Source organism: Daldinia vernicosa, assembly GCF_022497035.1.
Source record: "Daldinia vernicosa strain CBS 139.73 unplaced genomic scaffold F5Y00scaffold_17, whole genome shotgun sequence".
In the NCBI taxonomy this organism is placed as follows: domain Eukaryota; kingdom Fungi; phylum Ascomycota; class Sordariomycetes; order Xylariales; family Hypoxylaceae; genus Daldinia; species Daldinia vernicosa.
In genome coordinates, this window is record NW_025953933.1 from 141,758 (window position 1) to 162,846 (window position 21,089).

At 47.3% G+C, this 21,089-nt stretch overlaps 4 protein-coding genes across 4 annotated transcripts; 1 reads left to right on the plus strand and 3 right to left on the minus strand.

The window, feature by feature from the left end:
- Nucleotides 1-3,898: 3,898 nt before the first annotated feature.
- Nucleotides 3,899-10,224, minus strand: F5Y00DRAFT_234144 (uncharacterized protein). Its single transcript, XM_048007394.1, has one exon. The coding sequence runs from the start codon at nucleotides 9,517-9,519 to the stop codon at nucleotides 4,561-4,563; it is 4,959 nt and encodes a 1,652-aa protein (XP_047865834.1). The 5' UTR covers nucleotides 9,520-10,224; the 3' UTR covers nucleotides 3,899-4,560.
- A 335-nt stretch (nucleotides 10,225-10,559) lies between these two features.
- Nucleotides 10,560-14,281, minus strand: F5Y00DRAFT_234146 (Cse1-domain-containing protein; the record flags this gene model as incomplete). The annotated part of the gene is made up of 7 exons (XM_048007395.1): nucleotides 14,081-14,281; nucleotides 13,811-13,953; nucleotides 13,408-13,746; nucleotides 12,039-13,351; nucleotides 11,906-11,988; nucleotides 11,546-11,849; nucleotides 10,560-11,495 (listed from the first exon to the last, which is right to left on the minus strand). Coding segments are annotated over exons 1-7 (2,875 nt in total), but the record flags the coding sequence as incomplete, so codon positions are not given.
- A 3,169-nt stretch (nucleotides 14,282-17,450) lies between these two features.
- On the plus strand, nucleotides 17,451-19,085 carry F5Y00DRAFT_234148 (NADPH-dependent FMN reductase family protein). The gene is made up of 2 exons (XM_048007396.1): nucleotides 17,451-17,941; nucleotides 18,065-19,085. The coding sequence occupies exons 1-2, from the start codon at nucleotides 17,758-17,760 to the stop codon at nucleotides 18,484-18,486; spliced, it is 606 nt and encodes a 201-aa protein (XP_047865836.1). The 5' UTR covers nucleotides 17,451-17,757; the 3' UTR covers nucleotides 18,487-19,085.
- Nucleotides 19,085-21,051, minus strand: F5Y00DRAFT_261014 (uncharacterized protein; the record flags this gene model as incomplete). The annotated part of the gene is made up of 3 exons (XM_048011122.1): nucleotides 19,085-19,293; nucleotides 19,388-19,656; nucleotides 19,718-21,051. 3 exons carry the CDS (start codon nucleotides 21,049-21,051, stop codon nucleotides 19,085-19,087), a joined length of 1,812 nt encoding a protein of 603 aa, XP_047865837.1.
- Nucleotides 21,052-21,089: the final 38 nt, after the last annotated feature.

Here is a 21,089-nt window from a genome sequence, read left to right on the forward strand (position 1 = left end):
ATCAAAAGCAGAATAGTCTGGCAACCCGCATCAGTGTGTAGTGTAAATAGGGCGTTTCAATGGCCATTTCAGCCTATCCAAATAGCAAGGCGGGCTATGGTATTCAGCCCACCAAAGTTCGATTAACGAATCTAAGGCATATCCCGTACTACTTCATAGTGTTGGAGTCCTTGATGACACCCCGACGCAAGCGGGGGTTTGTGGGGGCGGAATCCTTCGCGATCGCTGCCCAACTAAGCAGAATTGGTCCGACGACGACCTCGGCGGCTTCGAGATTCGAAATGATTATAAATCGTTTCTATAGTAGATTAAATAAGACTGAAAGAGGGCCAAGATGCGGGGGACATACACAAGATGAACCTCAAATCACAAGTCATGAAGGCTCTCTCACGTTAAGATGCTCCTATAGCATTCGAAAGTCTATCCAGACGATGCAATTCTTACAACCAAGATCTGAGCATACGAAACGTCCCTATAAGCCGAGTATACTTCTATCACTTTCTCCCTTAGCCCCTTCAACAATCCACGCCACGAGCGGAATTTGGTACTTGAAAGAGACGGCCGCATTTCATTCGATCGATACTATTGTACTGGGGCGGACGCGTAGATCAATGGTACCACCCTACAAGATCCGATAGTCTCTAATTTTTCGTGTTACCCCGAGCGTAGCCAAGTCACAGTGCAGTCTTGGTGGGCAAATTGACATACGGAGAGCTTCAGATCAACGTACCATAGTGAGCCCAGAGAAGTGTCACAACACAGACCAGCTCAGAGAAAAGTACGTCTACTGTATAGAAGGGAGTAATGTCTATTATGACTTCGTACCGCTCCAATGGTAATTAAGGATGTGTTGCACGAAGCTACGAGTTGCAATGCATTGGCTAGATATATGCGACCCCACACCTATATGTAGGTAAGTATGTATTTACAAGTAAAGATTCCGCGAGGACGGGTTCACCCATCTGACCTATCTGACACAGGGGATATAAGCGCAGCAAATCTTACTGCTTGAGTATTGCTTAAGCACTTGAGTCTCGTAAACCCCTAATGCCGCGGATTTGAAGGGGGCAAAGGCTCAAACACGGCGTACGTCGTGCTTCCGCTTTTCCACGCACATGAGTTGAACGTTGTCAGCACACGGTATAAATGTGGTTCCGATCGTTACCAATTCCAGCCACGCGGACTTGGTAGCCGAGCCGCCACGGGAGACATGCGTGTCTCGTTCCACGGTCCTACGGCTTACGGTCTGAATATGGGCTAGCCACAAACAGTAACCAGTAACTACTTTACCATGTGTTAGATCTCGCGAGTAGGTGACACAGTCCTTCTCCCTTGCTTACCTGCGGACTTTTGTAATAATCAGCCAGATCAAATCTGATTCGAGATGTGGGTTTGACAAGACTACGAAAAGGCCTAAAAGGCTGTTCGATAATGATACCTTGGCTACATGATTACCACGCATACGTGTATAATCACCATAATGCGTACGACCATAGCGGCACGGCGACATGGCAGTATGGCAGCATGATAGCATGGGAGATTCGACGGCTCGGCTTGAATCTAAATTTAACAAAGTTGATCAACACATTAACCAACAAATAACCTAGCTCCGACAACTTCCAGAATCCAACTCCGCCCGGGACATTTACCATTTTGTCTTACCGATTTGCCCAAGTACGGGGAAAGCTACCTAGGCAGGCGACGTATCGTGGTTATGCAACCCGGGTCTAGCGAGCACTTCGAATGTATATATGTCCGCCGCATAATGCCGGTACCTACAGTACGAACCAGGGTAACAAATCTCTCCACAGACGGTTTTCTGGTAAGGCCATCCCCCATTGGTAAAAAATGCATCTGTAGGAGCTTCGCGTCTACATGCCTAGCTCATTCAACTTTGAGCAAATCACCCAAGGGCCCTATAATTGTCCTACGTCAATACTTCATGCAATAGGTATACGTATGGTTGGACAATTCCTACCCCTACCCCTGCCCCCCTGCCTCCCTTCCCCCTCCCCCTCCCCCGTCCTCAGATATGTAATTATATTTTTCTCACATTCGTTTCTGACGCGGTTGCGGGCCGAGAGACGCATAGTAAGCTAGGCCTTACGTCAAACAGCCTTAAAGGATCTAGCTTTTCCTTATTGGAAAGACGCTGACCGCCGTGGGTAAGGTTCTTGGTAATAGTACAGTATTGGTTGGATCTTTCTAGCCCTATTCCGACCAGGTAATAAATACCTACCTACATAGGTACTGTACCTATTCTTACGAGGGGGCGGAAACCAAAAACAAGCCTAACATGATGTATAACTCTGTAACGCGTGCAGTACCGGTGTACTGCATCAGGCCACTCGCGCATCGCATAGGATTGAACGAAACGAAACCATGTGATCGATTGGCTGGTTGCCGCCATCACACCGGTCTACTTACATTTCTATATACATAGCAGTCTTTTCATCCTCCCCCCCTTGTTACTGATTACCTACCATCGTATACATATATCTTAGGTATTCTCATGTAAGTCTGTCTTGTGTAACCATACTCAAGTCTCCTTTTTCATTCTCTTTTCTTGTGTGTCGTTGGTTCGTACTCGTCTTACATCTCACTGGCTTCTACATTGTGCCCGTCTTACCCTCTTATACGCCTATATTGGAATCTAGATACTTTGCTACCTACCTATTTATTACCTTACCCGCGGGAACCCTCCCCCGGCCTGTTTAACCCGGAGCATGCAGGCAGCTTCGGTATCTCTTTACAGAAATTCCGAAAGCGCATGAGAGCGTCAGCACAGAGAAATGACATAGGTAGTAAAAGAGCCTGGTAGCACAATGCACACAACATCGAAATGCCTGTTCAGGATACCCCTACCGCTTGTTCATCTCACTGCCACATGTACTACGTCAAACTTGTTCCATATCCGTCCGTAACCATTATACAAGCTTAAATAATTCCCTTGGTTACCTAACTTAGGGGGTTAGGTAACAGGACAAGCGTATTCCTGTGCTTCGTTGCATATACGGACTTTATTTACCTAACCTAACCTACCTTACCTACCTTAACCTAGGTAAGATCTTCTAGGAACACTAACCCTAGGACTTGGCATAACTACTACGCCCTACGCAATACATAAGACTTGCATGGGCTGCGTTACAACTACATACGTAGGGTAGTAGAGCTAACGCTGCCAACGAACTAAAGAGGCAGCATTCCGGGCTCGAAACCTTGCGCATATCATTACAGGCAGCTTATGGCTATCCTGCCAACCCTCCCCCCGGCGGCAGATCATAAAGACTAACGCACGGGTGTGGTATAGCCCGCCGAGAAATAATACATACATGGGCATAAGTATACTAGGTAGGTAGGTAAGTATGTAAAATTCCCATCCGGCTTCTGCGGCTCTCACCTAAGCCTAGGTAACCAACCTCATCCCGTGTGCATACATACATGCATACATACATACTACTACCACAACGACTAATACATACATAAATCCATACATCCATACATAGGTACCTAGTAGACTGATACGCGCTGCGCTGCTGTGTGTAAGCCAGCCACCACGCACCCGTCGTAACCTCGTGCCATGTGTTGTGCCCTTTTCCCTTACCCTCCTCGTCCGTGCTTCTGTGTAACCAACCCCCCCCATCCCGTGCCCCCCATAATCGGGCGGACAAGGAAAAAGAAGGAAAAAAAGAAGGTGTGTGAGAGAGGAAAGCAAGTTACTCAGAATGGCGTTTTGTGCGACCTGCGCTTATTTTCCCGTTACATTTGCGATCAGTAATACCCGTCGCGACTCGAGGAGATCAGACTAGTAGGGAGAAAAAGATATGTCACAAGAAACAAAAAAAAAAAAAAATGATAGTAATAGAAATAATATTGGACTGGACTGGACTGGACTATTGTGGCGGCGTGCCTAACTTCTCTTTATAGTATCATATCACGAAATGAGTTGACCTTTTTTTTTTTTTTAATAATTTCCTTCCCCTTTAGCCCCTACCCTGCTCTCCCCCCTTCCAATTCCCGCCCTATCCTTCCGTTACGCAAGTGTCGTCGTATAGTCAGTACCAAAAACGTCACTATCGGGCCTCGTACGTCTACATAGGACTACTACTAGTAGTAGTGGTAATAACGCGTTTGCAAGACTTCGTAAACATGTACAATAAGCCATTTATTCTCGGCAGTCATATGTCCAGATGGAAGAGAAGCTTTTTTTTTCCCCTTTCGAAACCATTCAAACAGGATACCTTAGGTAGGTACCTAAGGTAGATAAACAAGCAGAAACAGGAAGAGAAAAAAAACAACAAGAGGTAATATAAACATCAGTGGTATTTTCCCCCCTTAGCCTAGACGCCGTGCTTTTTTGTCGTTGTCATCTCGGAGAGAAAAGACCCCCCCCTTCCCCTGAAACCATATAAAATCCCCTACTTTTTCGTAGACAAAATCGTAGATGCGCGTAACTGATCCTTTTGTTCATTCATCCTTCCCTTCTAAAAAGGCTACTTCAAGGTCGAAAGAAAACCAAAGCTGGATGGTGGCACAGCCACAACGCAGCAGAGGCAGCGGCTATGCTGACCATTTAGAGAAGTCGACGCTATCAACCAGGGCGTCCACCCCGTTGGCCGTCATAACCTCTGTGTTATCCGTCGTAGCGTTCGACAGCACCGAAGAGCGGTGAGAGTTCTGCTCACTCGAGGCGGAAAAGAAGGTAGCGACAGAGGATCGGCGAAGACTGCTGAAGCTGTCGCGAACCGTGCTACCCGATCTTGCGGCCTCTAGTTGGGCTGCGTTGGTACTACCGAGCGAAGTCGTGTTACCGTGGCCGTGGCCCGGGGCAGTTCCTGGTGGCGAGGGTGATGGGCCCCCATGGCCCTGATGGGGCGCCACCGATGCCTTCGGCCCGTACTTGTCGCGGAGCCTCTTGATCTCCCTTAGCCGGTTGCGCCACGCAGAGACGTGCTCACCGCCCTCGCGGTGGGCCCACACCAGCGAGAAGACTGACGCGTTCAGCGCCAGGAGCCGGATGAAGTCGGGTAGAGCTCTTAGGCTGACGATCTTGGTCTCGGAAGCTGGTGAGATCTCGGGAAACCCGGGCTTGCTCATCACGCGGACTTTGTAGTACGATTCTGCCACGTCCTTCGGCGTTCTCTGCCTAGTAGCAACGAACGAGGCGCGAGATTCGGGTGTGATGACGATGTTGACGAAATTGAATTCCGATGGAAACGTATCGAACTTGAAGGGCAAACCAGAGTCGTTAAAAATAATGTTGACGAAGTCGTTCCCGATATGACGCTTCTTCAGGGTACACTGAGGATCGTGATCTAGATTTGTGGGCATCTGTGTGGTGACGTGGAACACAATTTCCGTCACTCTATCTCTCCAACAGAATGTATACTGTCCATCCGTGTCATACTGCCTGTCTAGGCCTTGCGTATTAAATTTTGCACCGTTGAGTTTGGTCAAAGTGCCGAGGCCGTTGAGGAACTCTACGTAATCCCCGCTGCCAGAAATATTAGACAGGATTTCCGTCTCATGTGTTTGGTTCTCTCCGATATATATTACACCGACCTTGTGGCCATCTACCGTTGAATTGTGATCGAACATCCTTATAGCTCTGTTAACTACATCATCATCAGGTAGTGGAACGGGGCGTGAAAGATCGTTTCCTTGCGGCATAGATGATAAAAGTTGTACTAGCAGATGGTTGGGTAGAATGCTGTTCATAATCCCCGTATGGCCATCCCTCACGCTTTCACTCATAGGACGCTGATGTGCCGGAGGTGGTCGGAAGAGCTCCCGTATCGTATACGATGATGTTCCAGATGGCTGACGTTTGGTTATTTGTGCCCAACCCGTAGTCGTAGCCTGCTCAATGGTAACGATGCTATTTCCAATCAACCATCTCTTCTTAACTATTTCTCCGAACCTGTCGGGCGTGAACAAAGGGTCCGCCGCGGATTCATCGACATCAGCATACGTGACTCTCTGGATGAAATCCATCGTAAGGTGTGCTTGCTCGTCCGATGCTTGAGGCCCATCGACATCCATAAATAAGTTTCTTGCAATCCATCCAACGTGGTTGGTACGGTCTGGAAGCTTCAGAGCCAAGAACCAGAATACGATGACGTGATATGCTAGAGTATAGACATACTGAGGTAAATCATCTGAAGTATTCGGGTTAAACTGCCCCTCGCCTGCAGCAGCTGCCGATGAATCGCTGATTGAACTGATTCTATACGCCTGCTTCCTCCCTCTTACGTATTGTAGATATCGGAAACAAATTCCAAAGACAATGCGGTACTCGTCTTCCCGAAAATTGGCGTATAAGGAGGGCAACCTACTGAGACAAGCTAGAAACTCCAGAATGTGCATGGCGACATGCGGTTGAGTGATGATCTGCGCCATCTTCTGAAGAATCGTGACTAGAGCCTTGCCCGTCGAAGAAGGAAGCTCGTGACAACATATAGTTAGTGCGTGTATGCAGCATTTCGCGCTTCGTTCCCACGTTGCTATACCATGTACGAACGTGCGAACAATCTCGTCTTCTTCTGCTTTCTGGAAGTATCGATGGTAACTGAGGATCATAGTCAAAGTATGGAAAAGACAGATGGCAACATCTGCTCGGCGCAATCCGAAAACACTTGGAGGTTCCTGAAAATTATTCATTTTGATCTGTTCACAAATAACTCGTCTCAATTCCTGGAGTTCTACTATGGCATTCCGAAAAATAGCATGGTTGCTCAGCTGCGAGGGTAGGTGGACAAGGATGAAGCTGTAAACTTCCCAGTCACAGCTTTGCCGCACCAAGTTCAGTATCACCTCGAGCCATATCCTAGTCTCCAAAACCTTTACCTGTGACAGGCCGTCTACTTCAGCAGTGTCATCAGATGTGCTGCAATAAAGTACCATGCTTGCAGCTTGAGATGGAACTTCTGGCAAGGCATCCGTATCAGAGGCGATCCACAGAGGTTGATACGCACTCGTAGCCATTTTGCTACCACTTCCTGACCTTAACGGATAACCCCGATCTTGCATCTGACCATGTCCGAGGGATATACCGCGTGATGAGCGAGCAGACACAGCAGGTTCACTCCGCGAATTTCTCCCGGTATATGAAGCTTCCTCAGCGAGTTTACGCGCCATTGACTCCTCTGTTCGGTATAAGGACGTAGCTAGGCTGTTCGTCTCGGTATGGACAGTGACAAATATACGATTAGCCCAATCGGCTCTTAGGCGAAATAGCAGCTGCATCGCAGTGATGCGGGCATCTGTTTCGTTGGTGTTTAACTCGGCTATTGATACGAGAACACGGAACAACCGCGTTGATTTGGTCGCATCGTAATTTAGAACTCGTAAGAATATTTGCACATAGCCCCGCACAACTACGTTGGATGGAGTTTGATTCGTAGCTGACTTTATGTGTTGCGGAGTCGATGCCTGCTCCGGAGGAAGAGAAAGTGAGGAAGATATGGAACGTAGTCGGTTATTCCCTATTATACCTCGGAGCGTGTCGACAATGTAAGAGAAAAGGGAGAAGGATGCCGTACTAGCAACGCCAACAGCAAACGATACGATCTCTTGTAGCAATATAATATCGGCCTCTCCTGCTATGTTTGCTAATAAGCGCTTCACTAATTCTGGAATGAAGTCTGGCTCGAACTGATCATTGATAAGCTCAATCATGTCGTAGACCTCCGTAAAGGCCTGTAAAGCGCGTAGACGAACGTCGGTTGATCGTTTTCTATCTGCTAAAAACGCATCTAGTACCAGGCTCAAATTGGCTTCCCAGAGAGGGTCTGAGGGTGAACAACATCGGAACTTCTTGAAATATTCAAGTACCAAGATTGCCCCAGAGTCAGGGAGAGCGCGATGGATTTTAGTGAAGAAGAGAATACAGTCTTGTCTTTGAATAAGAGTATTAGGTTGCTCCGGTTGTATGGCCTCCGGTTTCTGACCGTCGGCGTCTCCTTGATCTAAAGACGCGCCCTCTTGCTTTTGCGTAATAGCAGGGGATTCATCCAAGAGTATGCCCTCGAGCCGACGTATCAGTTTCATCAATTCTCGGGCCAGCATGCTCTCAGCGGAATCGTTCTCTTCTGGGGCCAGGAGTGATTCGATGGAATTCCCAGTTTTGGCAAGGGATTCAACAACAACCCCGGCACATGTGACCGCGACATCGAAAACAGGTGTCCAATCCTCATCAGCCAGCATATTGTTAATATTACCTTGACTGTCGCAGAATAGCGAATTCGTTAACCGTAAAATATCGAGATGTATTTTCCAAGCAGACGTAGCATGGACCACTGTAGATAGGCCATCGACCAAAAGAGCATATGGAACTGCTGGATATCCTTTCTCGGAACTCTTCGACACAAGCTTAGTGAGTACTGATAATGCACCCCTGACCTCACGAACAACCTCCTTTTTCTTATCTGCGTTTTCCGGGAGACTTGCCAAAACATCAAGAAGCAGCCTTACAGTAGTATGTCCATTGTGCGACCGACATAGCATGCTCACGGTATGCCACGCATCTTTCTGTAGGCTGGGGACGAGACAATGTATAGAGCAGAGGACATGGACGCAGCTCTTTAATTTGTCCGCGGGAATCGCTCCAAAGGTCACAATAGCATCCATAACGCTAATACACGCCTGTAGATCCTCTTCAACACTAGTGTTCATGCAAATATCCAGTAACTTGTCGATCAAAACTTCGGCAGCATCGTCATCGGCGACGTTAAAATTGAATTTGATTACGTCGGTGATGAAACTGAATAGGTCCGTAAAGTTCCTATCTTCACCGGTCACTAACGCCTTCCCCTTCATCCGTGAACCTTGCTTCTTCGCGGCGCCTCTTGCCGCTCGTACTGCCTCAAATGCTTCCTCAAGCCACCTAGATAGTAATGGGAACACATCGTAATCAAAGCCGGACAAATTTCGGGCGTGATTCGTTAAATCGACAAGAGCAGCAAGTTGTAGATGGTAATCTTCCGGATTGGCCTCGGCAGATATAGTCTGGAAGTACTCGTTGCGCTCCAGGTCGGTTGAAGAGGTGTGTTTAACACATTCCCTCAGAAGTTCCCAGCCGGAATATCGAACCGCCTTAGGATTGGTAGGATCAACCAGATCTTTAGCCGCGTACCAAATATCCAGTACAGGGCTGAGGGGATAATCTGCAACAGTATGGCGCAATGCATCGGCTGCTGCAACTCGCTGGGTCATGGATCCATTCTTCAACAGCTCAAAGGATTCGGCGTGCTGTGATGGTATGCCGCGAAGGATGTTTGGCGTGGCGCTAGGACGTTCGGCAATCTGTACGCTGATAGAAGGGCCAGATGATTGTACGGGAGCCGGGGGAGATTTAGTCAACTTAGCAGCACCGGCGAGACCTTTGAAGACGCTGGCGAGCCCGCTACTGCCTTTGGTATCTTGAGGTGACGAGCCATCATCTCCAGGTGATGGTAACATATCTTCAGTCTGCCGTTCTTCACCGGCCTTCCGGCCGAGAAAGGCTATACGACGAAACATATTAGCTGTGGGAGCATAGCTTCATAGTTGAACGTAGTCGAAAACGAACAGTACCCGTGTTCAGTTTCAGTAGTACGGGACAAGATTCCAGGAGCGATTACGGAAGATGGCATAGTAGATACGCGGTAAGTGGGCAATCAAAACATGTGGACTTACGAGCAAATCGGGTCTTGCATAAGGGTGGGAAGGGGAAAAGAAAATCAAAAGGTGGTACGAAGAGCCAATATAAAATTTCAAGCGTCCCTCAAAGTGCGGGATTCCGACCGAACACAAACGCGTGACTCGTGCTCGTTTAGAAATTGGCCCTGCTTGGTTGCTTGGTTGCTTGGTAGCTTGGTAGCTTCGTATTATTACAGGTTTAATTCCTCTACACCCTCTTTCTTCCTGGCCACTACCGAATGAGTCGTGAGGAGGGCGGTGGTATCGGCGGCGGCGGTAGAAACAAACGATTTCGGTGGGCTCTAGTTTGTGTTCGCTTGGATGGTGGAACGTGGTAGTACATTGGGGAGATACAGGCGAGAAGCTTTTTTCGATGTCGGCTTCGGAGGGAGATGCAGTCGATAGGTATGCAATTGATTGAGCAAACAAGGCTACATGGGCTACCTACCTATGTATATGGTGGTGGTGGCTACCTCCTAATGGTTCTAAGCAAGTCTGGTAGTGAAGATTGGGGGACCTTTTTGGGGGGGAGTCTCTTTGGGGGGGGGGGCGATCTTGGGGAACTTTGAACGTCGTTCTTTACAAAAAGATTTCTCCACAATATAACCCTTTTAGTTCTCCTGCAGCTTCCGCGCCATCTCTTTCTCCGGTTTAGCCAATCCATATCCCTGCTTATCTCTAGCTGTGGCTCAGATGATGCAAAGCTGAGATGACTAATCTTCTCACCTTCCAGCTTCTACATAGTATTCCCCACTACCCCTTCAGCCAATATTTTATTTCATTTTTCAATAAACATTTAGAGATACGCAGGTACCTAAGGCACCCAATCGAGATATCAAAATATCGGAATAATGCGAGCAAATTCTCCTGGAACGAAGACCTTCAAATAAAATCACTGCATTGTAGCAAAAGGCCATATGACCGACTATCTACTATTTTTGTCATTTATTTCGCCCCGGGTCGAGGTAGGCTTACCCCGGAACTGAACTTTTTGTCATATCTACCTCAAGTATGTAGGCCACTAATTATGGCGGCGGGGTGTATGCCTGTGATACGCCAAAGAACAAGATCCTCTGAGAACAACCCTACAAATCCCTTTTTTCAAATGGCCCTGAGACGCTCATTTCCCACTTGGCCATCCATCCATTATGTCATGTACTTTTACTCTGCCTGATCTCAACCGCCAAATCTAGCTTACGTAGATTGCCATTGCTTGTTTTCCCTCCTCCGTAAGCCTCTGCTGCAAATATTGGGCAATCGCACCATTGTGTCGAATATTAGCCTCAGTTAGGTATTGCCGCACCCAAACTGTGATATCCTGGATCTCGGGGTAATCATCTCGAGTGGCCTTTCTGCATGTATTGAGAGCCGTGAAGCCTAGGCCGAAACCGATGTCGTCTACGTCCGCCTCATTAACTACATCATCCCCAACGCCGCTTGTTACCCTGGGTGGATTCAGTAGCAACTTCAGCATCGCTTCACATGTGAATCGCCATCCCTTAAGGTAACGTTGAGCAAAAGCAGCACTGTCTCCCATCGACTTGGCGAATGAGATAACAGCGAGTTTGCGGTCGACCGGGCGCACAAGCAGATCTGAGCTTGGAAGAATGATGCTAAGGTAGATCTGAGTGAATAGGTTGTTCTGGATAAGATCCACTTGGCTGATGAAGAAATCTGTGCCTAAGCCTGCTTCCACTCTGGCTGATACTAGGTGATAGAATCGTACGAATCGAAGCTTGAACGAATCAGACGGGGCCTTTTGGAGCTTTGTGAAAAGAAGAGACAGGATTTCTTTAAAGTAAGGCTCCAAGGCGCTTCTAATGATAGGGTTAGCGGCGTGTCACCAATTCTATTGAGCAAGACGTACCTCTCGATCGATATAGTAATTGACTCTAGCAAGTCGAATGCGTTCTGCTCCGTCTTCTTGCCGGCAAGGAGAGTCTGGAAGATACCTAGAACCGACTGAATGTGATTTTCCGCCACTATGGTGCGGGATGCTCTGGGTATTATGGCAGCCAGTAATCTTGTGAGTGCTGGGACGTTTCCTCTCGTTTCCCAAAGCGTTGGCATCATCAAAGGTTGTACCAACGCTTGGTATTGGGTAGGAAGTGCGCCAGTCGGTTCGAGTTCCAGTAGCTTGGCCCAGAGCTGAAACACATATGGCATGAATTCTAAAATGCAATTCGTTAGTATCGGGTATCCCAACATGAAGAACGTTCGCACGTACCGTTCACATCCTCCGTCACTATTGCGTTGAAAGGTGCCCATAGCCGCTCCTCCAGTTTTGACGTCCCGCCGGACGAGCCGAAGCTATTTTGTTTAGTCAAAGCCCGCAAGAGGAGACCGAGGGCAAAACTTACCTTACAACTGCACCTAGAGCTTCGAAGTGATAATAGTAGAATCGCGGGTTGCTCGGGTTGGCCTTGATGATATTCGTGATCCCGACTAGATGGTCTAGAACCATATCAACAAAACTTGAGATACCAGTGTTCATGACGATTAGTACCCGCATGATACAGCGCATGAGGAACTCATTTTCTTGCATCTTTGCCGGCGAGTTCTCCTTCTCCACAAGCTTGAAGAGGTGGTCAAGGAGGTCTTTCGCGAAAGGCTCGATGTCAGCTCTGCCAAAAAAGCGAACGCCAGAATCATCTGTCAAGTAAAGTAGCCTCTCGACACAGATGGCTGCGTATGTATAAACGACGTAATTCGACGAGCCCATGTTCTTGATCAGGGGCTGGAACGCAGCTTGCCATTGCTCTTTAGTCAGTTGGCTTCGGAAGGTATAGAGGTATTTAATTGCGTCGACCTTGGAGATTGGCTCGATGCCCGCATCGGAAATAAGGTCATTGGCAATGTGCTGCTGGAAGAAATCGACTACGTTGACCAGAGAATTGACCGTCCTGACGCCATGTGCTGCAGTCACCGCTCCTTTGGCTGCGATCGATAAGAATAGCGAGATGGCCGTATCCTTGTCCTTCCAGTTCGTCTTGCCTTGCTCCAAATAGTGGTTGATATATCTTCCTGCAACATTAGTTACCAATTGCTCGAAGTTGCCTTGGAGCTGTCTTAGGAAGTCGGTAGCTGCTCTTCGTCGTGAATCTGTGTCTGACCCCTCAAGGTCGCGACGGATAAACTCGATGGGTTCATCCTCAAATAGTTCAATATCGGACTCTCTCAGCGCAACGTTAGGTAGCACCACCTTTTCTACAACTTGACCCAAAACGGATTCGTCGTTGAAAGCTACAGAGTGTCGTGGGTTCGCGGCAATTGCCGTCAGGAAATGTAGCGCTTTGCTGACAAGATTATCGTACTTCGTCTCGGGCCCAATCGCGGAGAGTAAGTTCCACGCGCTATTAATAAAAACCTGCGCATATCGACCGAAATCGTCGTCGAACTTCGTAACGTAGAGCTGCAAGACGTCGCAGATATCGGCCTTGACTATTTCAACTACACCAGCTTCCGAATCGTCGTCTGTTGCTAGCAGCGGATTTTCGTAGGTCAAGTACTTGTGGAGTAGGGTTGATAGGTGTTCCAAATTCGATTCGAATTGGGGCGGCATATCCTGGCAGGATAGATCGTAAAATACTTTGATGAGTAGACTCATCGTATCGAAATAACCCTTTAGGGCCACCTTGTCGTTGGCATGAGAGGTGATTTGCTGGTCTGTAGCCTATACTAGTATTAGCTGAAATGGTCCAGGAGCAACTGGTGGGGATGCGTCCTTACACTTAGAAGATTTAGGAATGGCACAGCAAATGTGTTCAGTACGTGGTTGATCTCGGTGTACAGATCGTCAGAGCGGTACAGCGGGCGCCACCTAACGAAGATGGAGTGTGCGACTTCCAGCACACCATTGTTGACCTTGAAATTATCAGGCGAGAAGCGCGATACGAGGTCGGCAACAAGGGTATCCCATCGACTCCAGAAATCAGAATCGGCAATTATGCTGATAGCCTCACCTAACTGCGTCTGGATGGTGGAGGGACAAGCAATCATAAGCCCAATAAGCTCCTGCTTTATCGTGTTAACCTCCTCGATGGGAAGCTTGTAGTTGCCTTCTTCATCCTGAACGGTGTAGAGATTAGCATTAGACGTGTCGTGGCATTGGATTGTACTGCATATAACATACCACATAGTTGTGTCGGATGTAGTTTTTGAAGTAAAGTGCTCCGGCGAGGCGGGTCTTGGGTTGAAGATTCTCGGTTGCTACTATCTTGAGCAGCTGTAACGAAAACTGAGGCTTAACCTCTTCACTCTTGAGCTCGCTCTCGGCTAGTAACGATTTAAATGTTAGTTTTTAAGGCCAGCTATAAGCTATAGTAGCTGTGGTCGCAGAGTGGAAATAGTGATAACTTATATGCGACACCATGGGGCGGGGCAGAGGAGCTCTCTTACGTACCTTTTCTACGCTTCGCGGGATCGAGAGTCGCATCCAACAGCTGGGCGATACGGCCCAGATCCGAAGCCATGATGGCTATTACTCGTCGTGGCCGAAAGAGTTGGAATGCTAGAGTTGATGCGTGGATGTGTGCGTTTACGGTTAGGAAAAGTTGTTGGCGGGAGATTTGGATTTGGACAATGTTAGGTTGCGCTTTGTACGTAGTGCATCTTTTAGCATTTAGCGTTAAGCCAATTACTATTTTTTTTTTATTCTTTTATTGACATTTTACTGTTGCCTTGCAAGTGTTTGGCCGACGAGGCAACCGCAACCACTAAGAAAGCTTGCTAGTGGTCTGTGCATGGGCAGTTTGTAAGTATGGGATAAATGAAAGAGGGGCATAGTGGGGTTGATATGCTTAAATCAGCTACCTGCCCTTTGATAAGCCCAAGCCCCACCATCACCATCATCATAGAAATTCACGGCATACATAGAAGCAGCAACTCTACATGTAGGTACCTAATACATAAAGATTAATTGCACGTGACTTTCGCTTTCTTAATCTTGAACAACTTCCTCAATACACTCTTAATACTTGCACAAAGTATCACATTATTGCTTACCTACCTACCTAGGTATGGGTCAGAGGTGTACATCGGAAAATGCTATTCGTAACGATGAATATCTAATATGTACCTGGGTAGCTTCTTACAAGGTCGCAAGTAAGTACACAATACCGTTGAAGTACAAAGAACTGTTAAACTACTAATACAGCTGGAGGCTCTGTCCTAGACGCCCCTATAGTTTCAAAGACTAACTAGTTAGAGCATTTCTGGAACTTGCTCTTAATATAGTGCGCAGTTGTTAGGCAAATCACCGCCACAAAATTGCCTTGTATCTTAACGTACCTTTGCAACTTAGCTAGAGATTGTCATATTTACCACGATATAGGTAGATGCTTACATTCCAGTTGATGCTAGAGGGCACCCTTTCAAGATGCCACAATAGCCCAAGTTTGGTTATGCACGTGCCAAATACTGCCCATTGAGTTACTTTCCTATTTGGGCCATGGAAAAAATTTCGACACAATAACCCCTCGTACTCGGGCATATATCAGGGGGTCGGGTAGTACGGAGTGAGGGCCATGAGCCTAGCTAGCAGTATACTTAGTAGTTACATTGACCCATGCACTCCCAAGAACTAGGGGAGACATGTCCTCCTTGTATAAACCTCGTATTTAGCAGCTACCTTACGGGGTAGCCCTATTCTCTTATAACCTATAGTACCACAGCACGGGCCTATTAGAATATGTCATTCAGAAATATATAGCCTCTAAGATCTGATTGTAGTTTATAACGATCTCATCATGGAAGGGGGCATAAGTCCTGTTTAAAATGGGCTCAGATTGCTGTAGCTTAATTGGATTTCAGTTCATAGCTAAGGACCTTATTAAGATCTCGTCAAGCTTAGAATAAAGGATGCCTCAAGTACAAGTACTTATAGTCACTAGCCTCTATAATTTAAGGCTACCTATAGTACATTACGAAACAGCGAAGCTTCTCCATGCTCTTTAGGTCTATCTCGTAATAGATCTAAACCAATAAAAACCTATATCGTGATATATACTTAAGGATTGTATGAAATTTTCTTATTAGGGAACGATTCTCAGGAACAAATGGCCATTCCACCATTTAAATTCTATGTCAGCTAACTAGGTAATGTGTACGTATAGTGATATCACTTACATGCCTTCCCATCACTGTGTGATACTACTAGTAGTATATAACCTTGAAGAAAACAAGATTAAGAAAGCTCAAAGACCTAACACTAGTCCAGCAAAGACGCGTAGATTAAATATGCAAATTATAGGTTATACTTACCTACCTTAAATGTAATTTAGTTCTGCATAGCGATAACGCTCACGGTTGCCATACTAAACCGCTAGTTGGATAGTCTTTAAGATACTTGATCCGTCCCGAGTTCGACTGGTAATGATTTTCTTAAAGAAAGCCGTCCTATCGCATTCCTATTAATCGATTCTTAGTTACTTATCAAATACTTAGCAAATGTGCATGGATTTCCAGAGTTTGAGCGTGGTAAATCCCTTCGAAAGGATGTTTGGTTCTTTCGGAGGCACAGCATGGTCTTTCGGAAATACAATTATTCAAACTCCTTTATATTTGTTGTTCATTATATAGTATAGCGATACCTATACGTCAAGAGCAGAATTGGCGCCCAACTAAGGCAAATAAGACAAATGACGGTTCGACAATCAGTTCTAAATATATTAGGCATGTTCATGGATATGGACAATTGATCATAATAAATAGACTACGCGTCCTAGTTGGGGGCGAGAGGTAACCGGACGGTTTAAAGACTTCCTCCGTCCTGCTTGTTTGATTTACTCGCACACCGAACTAACGTATCATTCGGCTCGTTATTGAGCCGGTATTTGACTTTGTGTCCGGATTGTGGCGTCCAGTCGATGAAGTATTACGGGTTTCCAAAATCCTGGGTCGACCAATAATTCTCATTTATATCGTGAAGCCGGGGACATAATTACCGCCAGGCCGGGGACCCCACAACGGATGTTCTGATCTACAGGACTTCATCCTGTTTCTGCGGGGGCCTTTTTACATAAATACGCGTAAGTGAGAGCCTCGTCGGCATAGGTACGTAATGGAGCATAGAAAATACCTTATGTCATGTTATTCTGTCTTAGACGTAGGCTGGGTTGAAGGGTTGTGGCTGCTGATAGCGTAATGTCGGGAGATTTGATTTGTTAATACGGCGGCTCTGCTGCAATTTCTGTGACTGGTAGGCTGTCAGCATTATATGTATAGCACCTATAATACGGAAGTCTCCAATTATAAAAAGTTCTCAATTTCCTCGAAGATAAATTCCTGAAATGGTCTTCGGCGATAAGCAAGACGTACTGTTCGGGCGTATGTATGTTAGGTAGTACCTAGCCCACCCATCGGCGTTGATTCCCTTCCCCACATTCCGTGTGCGCAGTAAGTACCCACTCATTTTTCGGTCCCCGCCAATTACTCAATTCAGTCAAAATTCTAGTCCCCATCCAATCAGAACTCGACGAGCTGCTCTAATGTACAACATCACTTAAGTACCTCCTAACATGTGCCATGCAAAGACGTTGAATATTTGTCGCAATCCGCGTCCGAACGGACGCAGTGCCCGATGGACACGGATTGCGAACTCCAGTGTAGTAGTGAAATATGTAGGTAGCAGAGTAGTTGAAAAGAAGGGTCCGATAGCCCGACAAGTCTCTAGAATGTTCCGTAATAGGAAACAGACAAAAATTCATAGCTTATTTCTCCACGTACTTAGCTTACGATATCATTTTTTGAGATACAAGTCGCCTTACAAATCTCGCCTTACAAATCCAACACCCTGGTGCCGGGGCGGACTTGTCACACATCCGAGCTGCGAGCACTGCATGCGCTCTAACACCGGGTTATAGTGTTGCAATATCCTGCATTTATTAGTACTTACATATATACGTATGGGACTATAGCTCAACAATAATGGAGGGACCCGAAGCCGGATAGAACCTTGAGACGTGCATACCTCAGAGTGGGATTTAAAACACCACGCCTACCCTCCTACTAGATCTTACTCTCCTTCTTTGACATCTCTCTCTTTATCTCTCGCCCCGACGTCAAGAAAAGAAGTTCAAGATGGCTCCGAAATCAGTCGCTGTTATTACGATGAGTACCCGGGGTACCCGGGCAGGACCCAATGTAGCCAGTTTCGTCCGGAATATTATCGAGAAGCCTCTGGCAGCGGACAGCATATCCGTTACCGATGTGGACGTCGTCAAGTTTAACCTCCCCGTCTATAACGAAAAAGTGGCTCCTATCAGTAAGTAGGCTCTTACGTACAGCATTGTCTTTATTCTCCCTATTACATTGCCACGCAGTCTCGAAGAATAGACTGCAATAGTCTATAAATTCTACTAGGAGCTCCACCTGACACAACTGGCAGTGGTACCCGAGCAGGCCTCTTTCGAATATGAGCACTCCAAGGCCTGGAGTGCTGAGATCATCAAGTACGATGGTTATGTCCTCGTCATCCCCGAGTACAACTACTCGATGGCGGGAGGCACTAAGAACGCTATCGACTATTTACTCCACGAGTGGAAGGGCAAGCCGGTTGCCATCGTCAGCTACGGCGGTGGAGGTGGCGCCAACGCCAGTGAGCAAGCTAAGGGAGTTCTTACCAACATGGGCCTCAAGGTTGTCGAAACGCGGCCTCAGCTAGCTTTTGCCAAGCCAGATTTATTCTCCATCATAGGCACCGGAAAGCTGGGAGACGAGACCGTGAAGGCCTGGGAAGCAGAGCACACTCCGACCATACAGAAGGCCGCCGAAGAGTTGAAGACTTTGTTATCGCAGCCCAGCGCTTAAGCCAATGCTCCCAAGGAAGAAGAAACTGAGTTGCGGTCGGTTAGCCGGATGGTGAGGGTGGATGATGCTATGTATCCAAAACGCCAGGATTAACAGAGTCTTGATCCGAACTTTATTTCTACGGCAACAACTAGCTATCTAGACACTTATAAACCGGTTTACGACAGCTTCAATATTTTCCGAGGGCCCTCTACAGAAACAGGGTCCACTTATAAGAGGCAGCTAGGTACACCCTTTACCTTTCATACTTGTGGTATGCTTGATTTGAACAAGTAGACCTTTGTTAGATGAAACTATTGATTAGTGCCATACATAGCGAATGTCAATATGATCGAGTTAAAGTATTAACGCCTAGCCTTCTATCCTCATCTGAGGGCGCTGCGTGCCTCTTATACCCAACATCCCAGTAGATCTGCCCCTGAACCTACCCCCATCCGACTATTCCTCGGAAACCTTAATTTGCCGTATAGCCGTGAATAAATATAATGACTACGCTCTAAATAATACAAAATAAAAAGAAATATCTTTGAACGACATATGAAATAGATCTCAAACGTATTTCAACCCCAAATTCAACGTTCTATCCACCAATCATCTCTCACTTACATAACGACTCCAACTCAAGTTGTTCGAAAAGCTCAGCCGGCGCCAGCTCCGGCATCACAGCCATGCTCAAGTCCGTGATAGAGTCGATAACTAGGTCGCATACAAACTCCGCAAACGCCGAGTCCTTGTTGTCGGAGACGAGCTCGAACTTGATTTGCATGTAGTTCATGTATGGGTCCTCCAAGGTCCCCATTATAGCAGCTATTAATAAAGGTCAGCGTGCTAAACTCGGATACTCCCCATAGGATATCAGGGGGTAACAATTAGTGAGTTCCCATCGCTTGGGACCACTTACTGACGACTTCCGGCCCTGCGCAGAGGCGTCCTCTATAGTGGCAGACCATTTCTTGCGGTGGGCCGTCTATAATGCGTTTGCCTAGAGACTTATTGTTGTCTCCTGATGGAGAGGGACTTCGTCCGTCGAGAATTGGCCCACTTCCGCAGCCTGATCCTGTAGGATCCGCGTCGGATTCATAGTCGACTTCTTGGCAGGATTGGGAGGCGGCTCGTTCCCAACTGGCTACGGCTGCAGCAAGTAGGCGTTCTCGGGTGTCTGTACTATTGCTATTTGATGGAGCAAGTTATTAGTGAAAGATGGTAGTAGCGATGGCTAGGGCTAACTCACTATTGGCTTCCTATGATCTTGGCCTGGAGTGTCAGATAAGCATCTCCGCCGGATACCACAGTGCCCATGTTCTTGATCTCAGCGCCCCTGGTATAGTCGCATACATTCGAGTTATCGGGACACAAAGGGTGAAGCTGGCTATAAAGGTTCTGCCTGAGGTCCTTGCCTCCGTTTTTGTCATCCGCATCACCGACGGGGACGGACGTGTTGGATAAAAGGACGCCGAAAGACTGGGCTAAAGGAGTAACTGTGCAAGACGGAACCGAAGTACAGGTAGCAGCGGCGGGAACCTCAGCCCCGCCAACACCAGTACATGCTTGGCAACCAATAGTCCACGTCCCAGTCGAGATACTGATGGGGTTTGGCAAGGTCTTGGTTGGTAGAGCAGTATAGTCACAGCTCTGGGTATACACAGATGCTGACGGAAGGGTAAGTAGTGGAAGCGTTGTTGTGCCCTCGCAGATACACCCTGGAGCAGTTATTCCTAGACCCGGGTCCATATCTTGCATAACACATGACGGCTTTGGTGGCGGCGGCGGGGGTGCCGTCACGGGACTAGAGTGTGTAGACGGACCTTTATCGTAAGAGCTTGCTGGCGAGAGTAAACCTGTAACAGTGGATATAACAAGTGATGTAGGTATGCCGTAGCTGATAGAACATTCGCTTTCTGCGTCTCTCTTCCTATATTTACGGAGAAAGCCACGATTATTTCTTCTGGCAGCGTTACTACCGCATGGCTCGTCGGAAATTTCCTCCCCGTCGGGAGGACTACTGTCTATAGATTGCTCTGCCGGTGGTTGATTGGTGACTGGCTCATATTTTACGCCGAGATCGTCTGCCATCTGCTGACAGGTCATCCCTCTCGCATCTCTGGCGCTGCACAGATCGATTGGACGGCCGGTTTTCTTTATAGCCGGATTACTTTGAGCCTCTTGGCCGTGAAAGCCCCAGGTTGCTATCATAGACCCCTCGGGATATTTCGTTTTTGCTGCTGTACCGCCGTCGGGAAGAGGCCGGATAGGATGGCCAGCGCTCTTCCTAACTACTTCGGACCAATGGTAGGTAGCGTCTTCGACATGAAAATCAGTTTTGGCTCCCTTTTTCCAGTTTTCGGTCCGGGAACGCCAAACCGGAGCGGCTTTTTTATCAGTTGCCATTGCCACCCAATAAGGGCCTCGTGCCCTAGTCGAGACATAGACCGAATTGGTATCTGGTGTCCATAAGGCGGATAAAATACAACCACCATATCGATCAGTAATTTTATATTGCGATTGCTGGGCTAATAGCCAATTGAAGTGTGCACTGGCTATCCTGTGCAATGTTTCCATATTCATCTCGTCAAAGCCTTTTTCTATGTACGAGGCGTGCCATG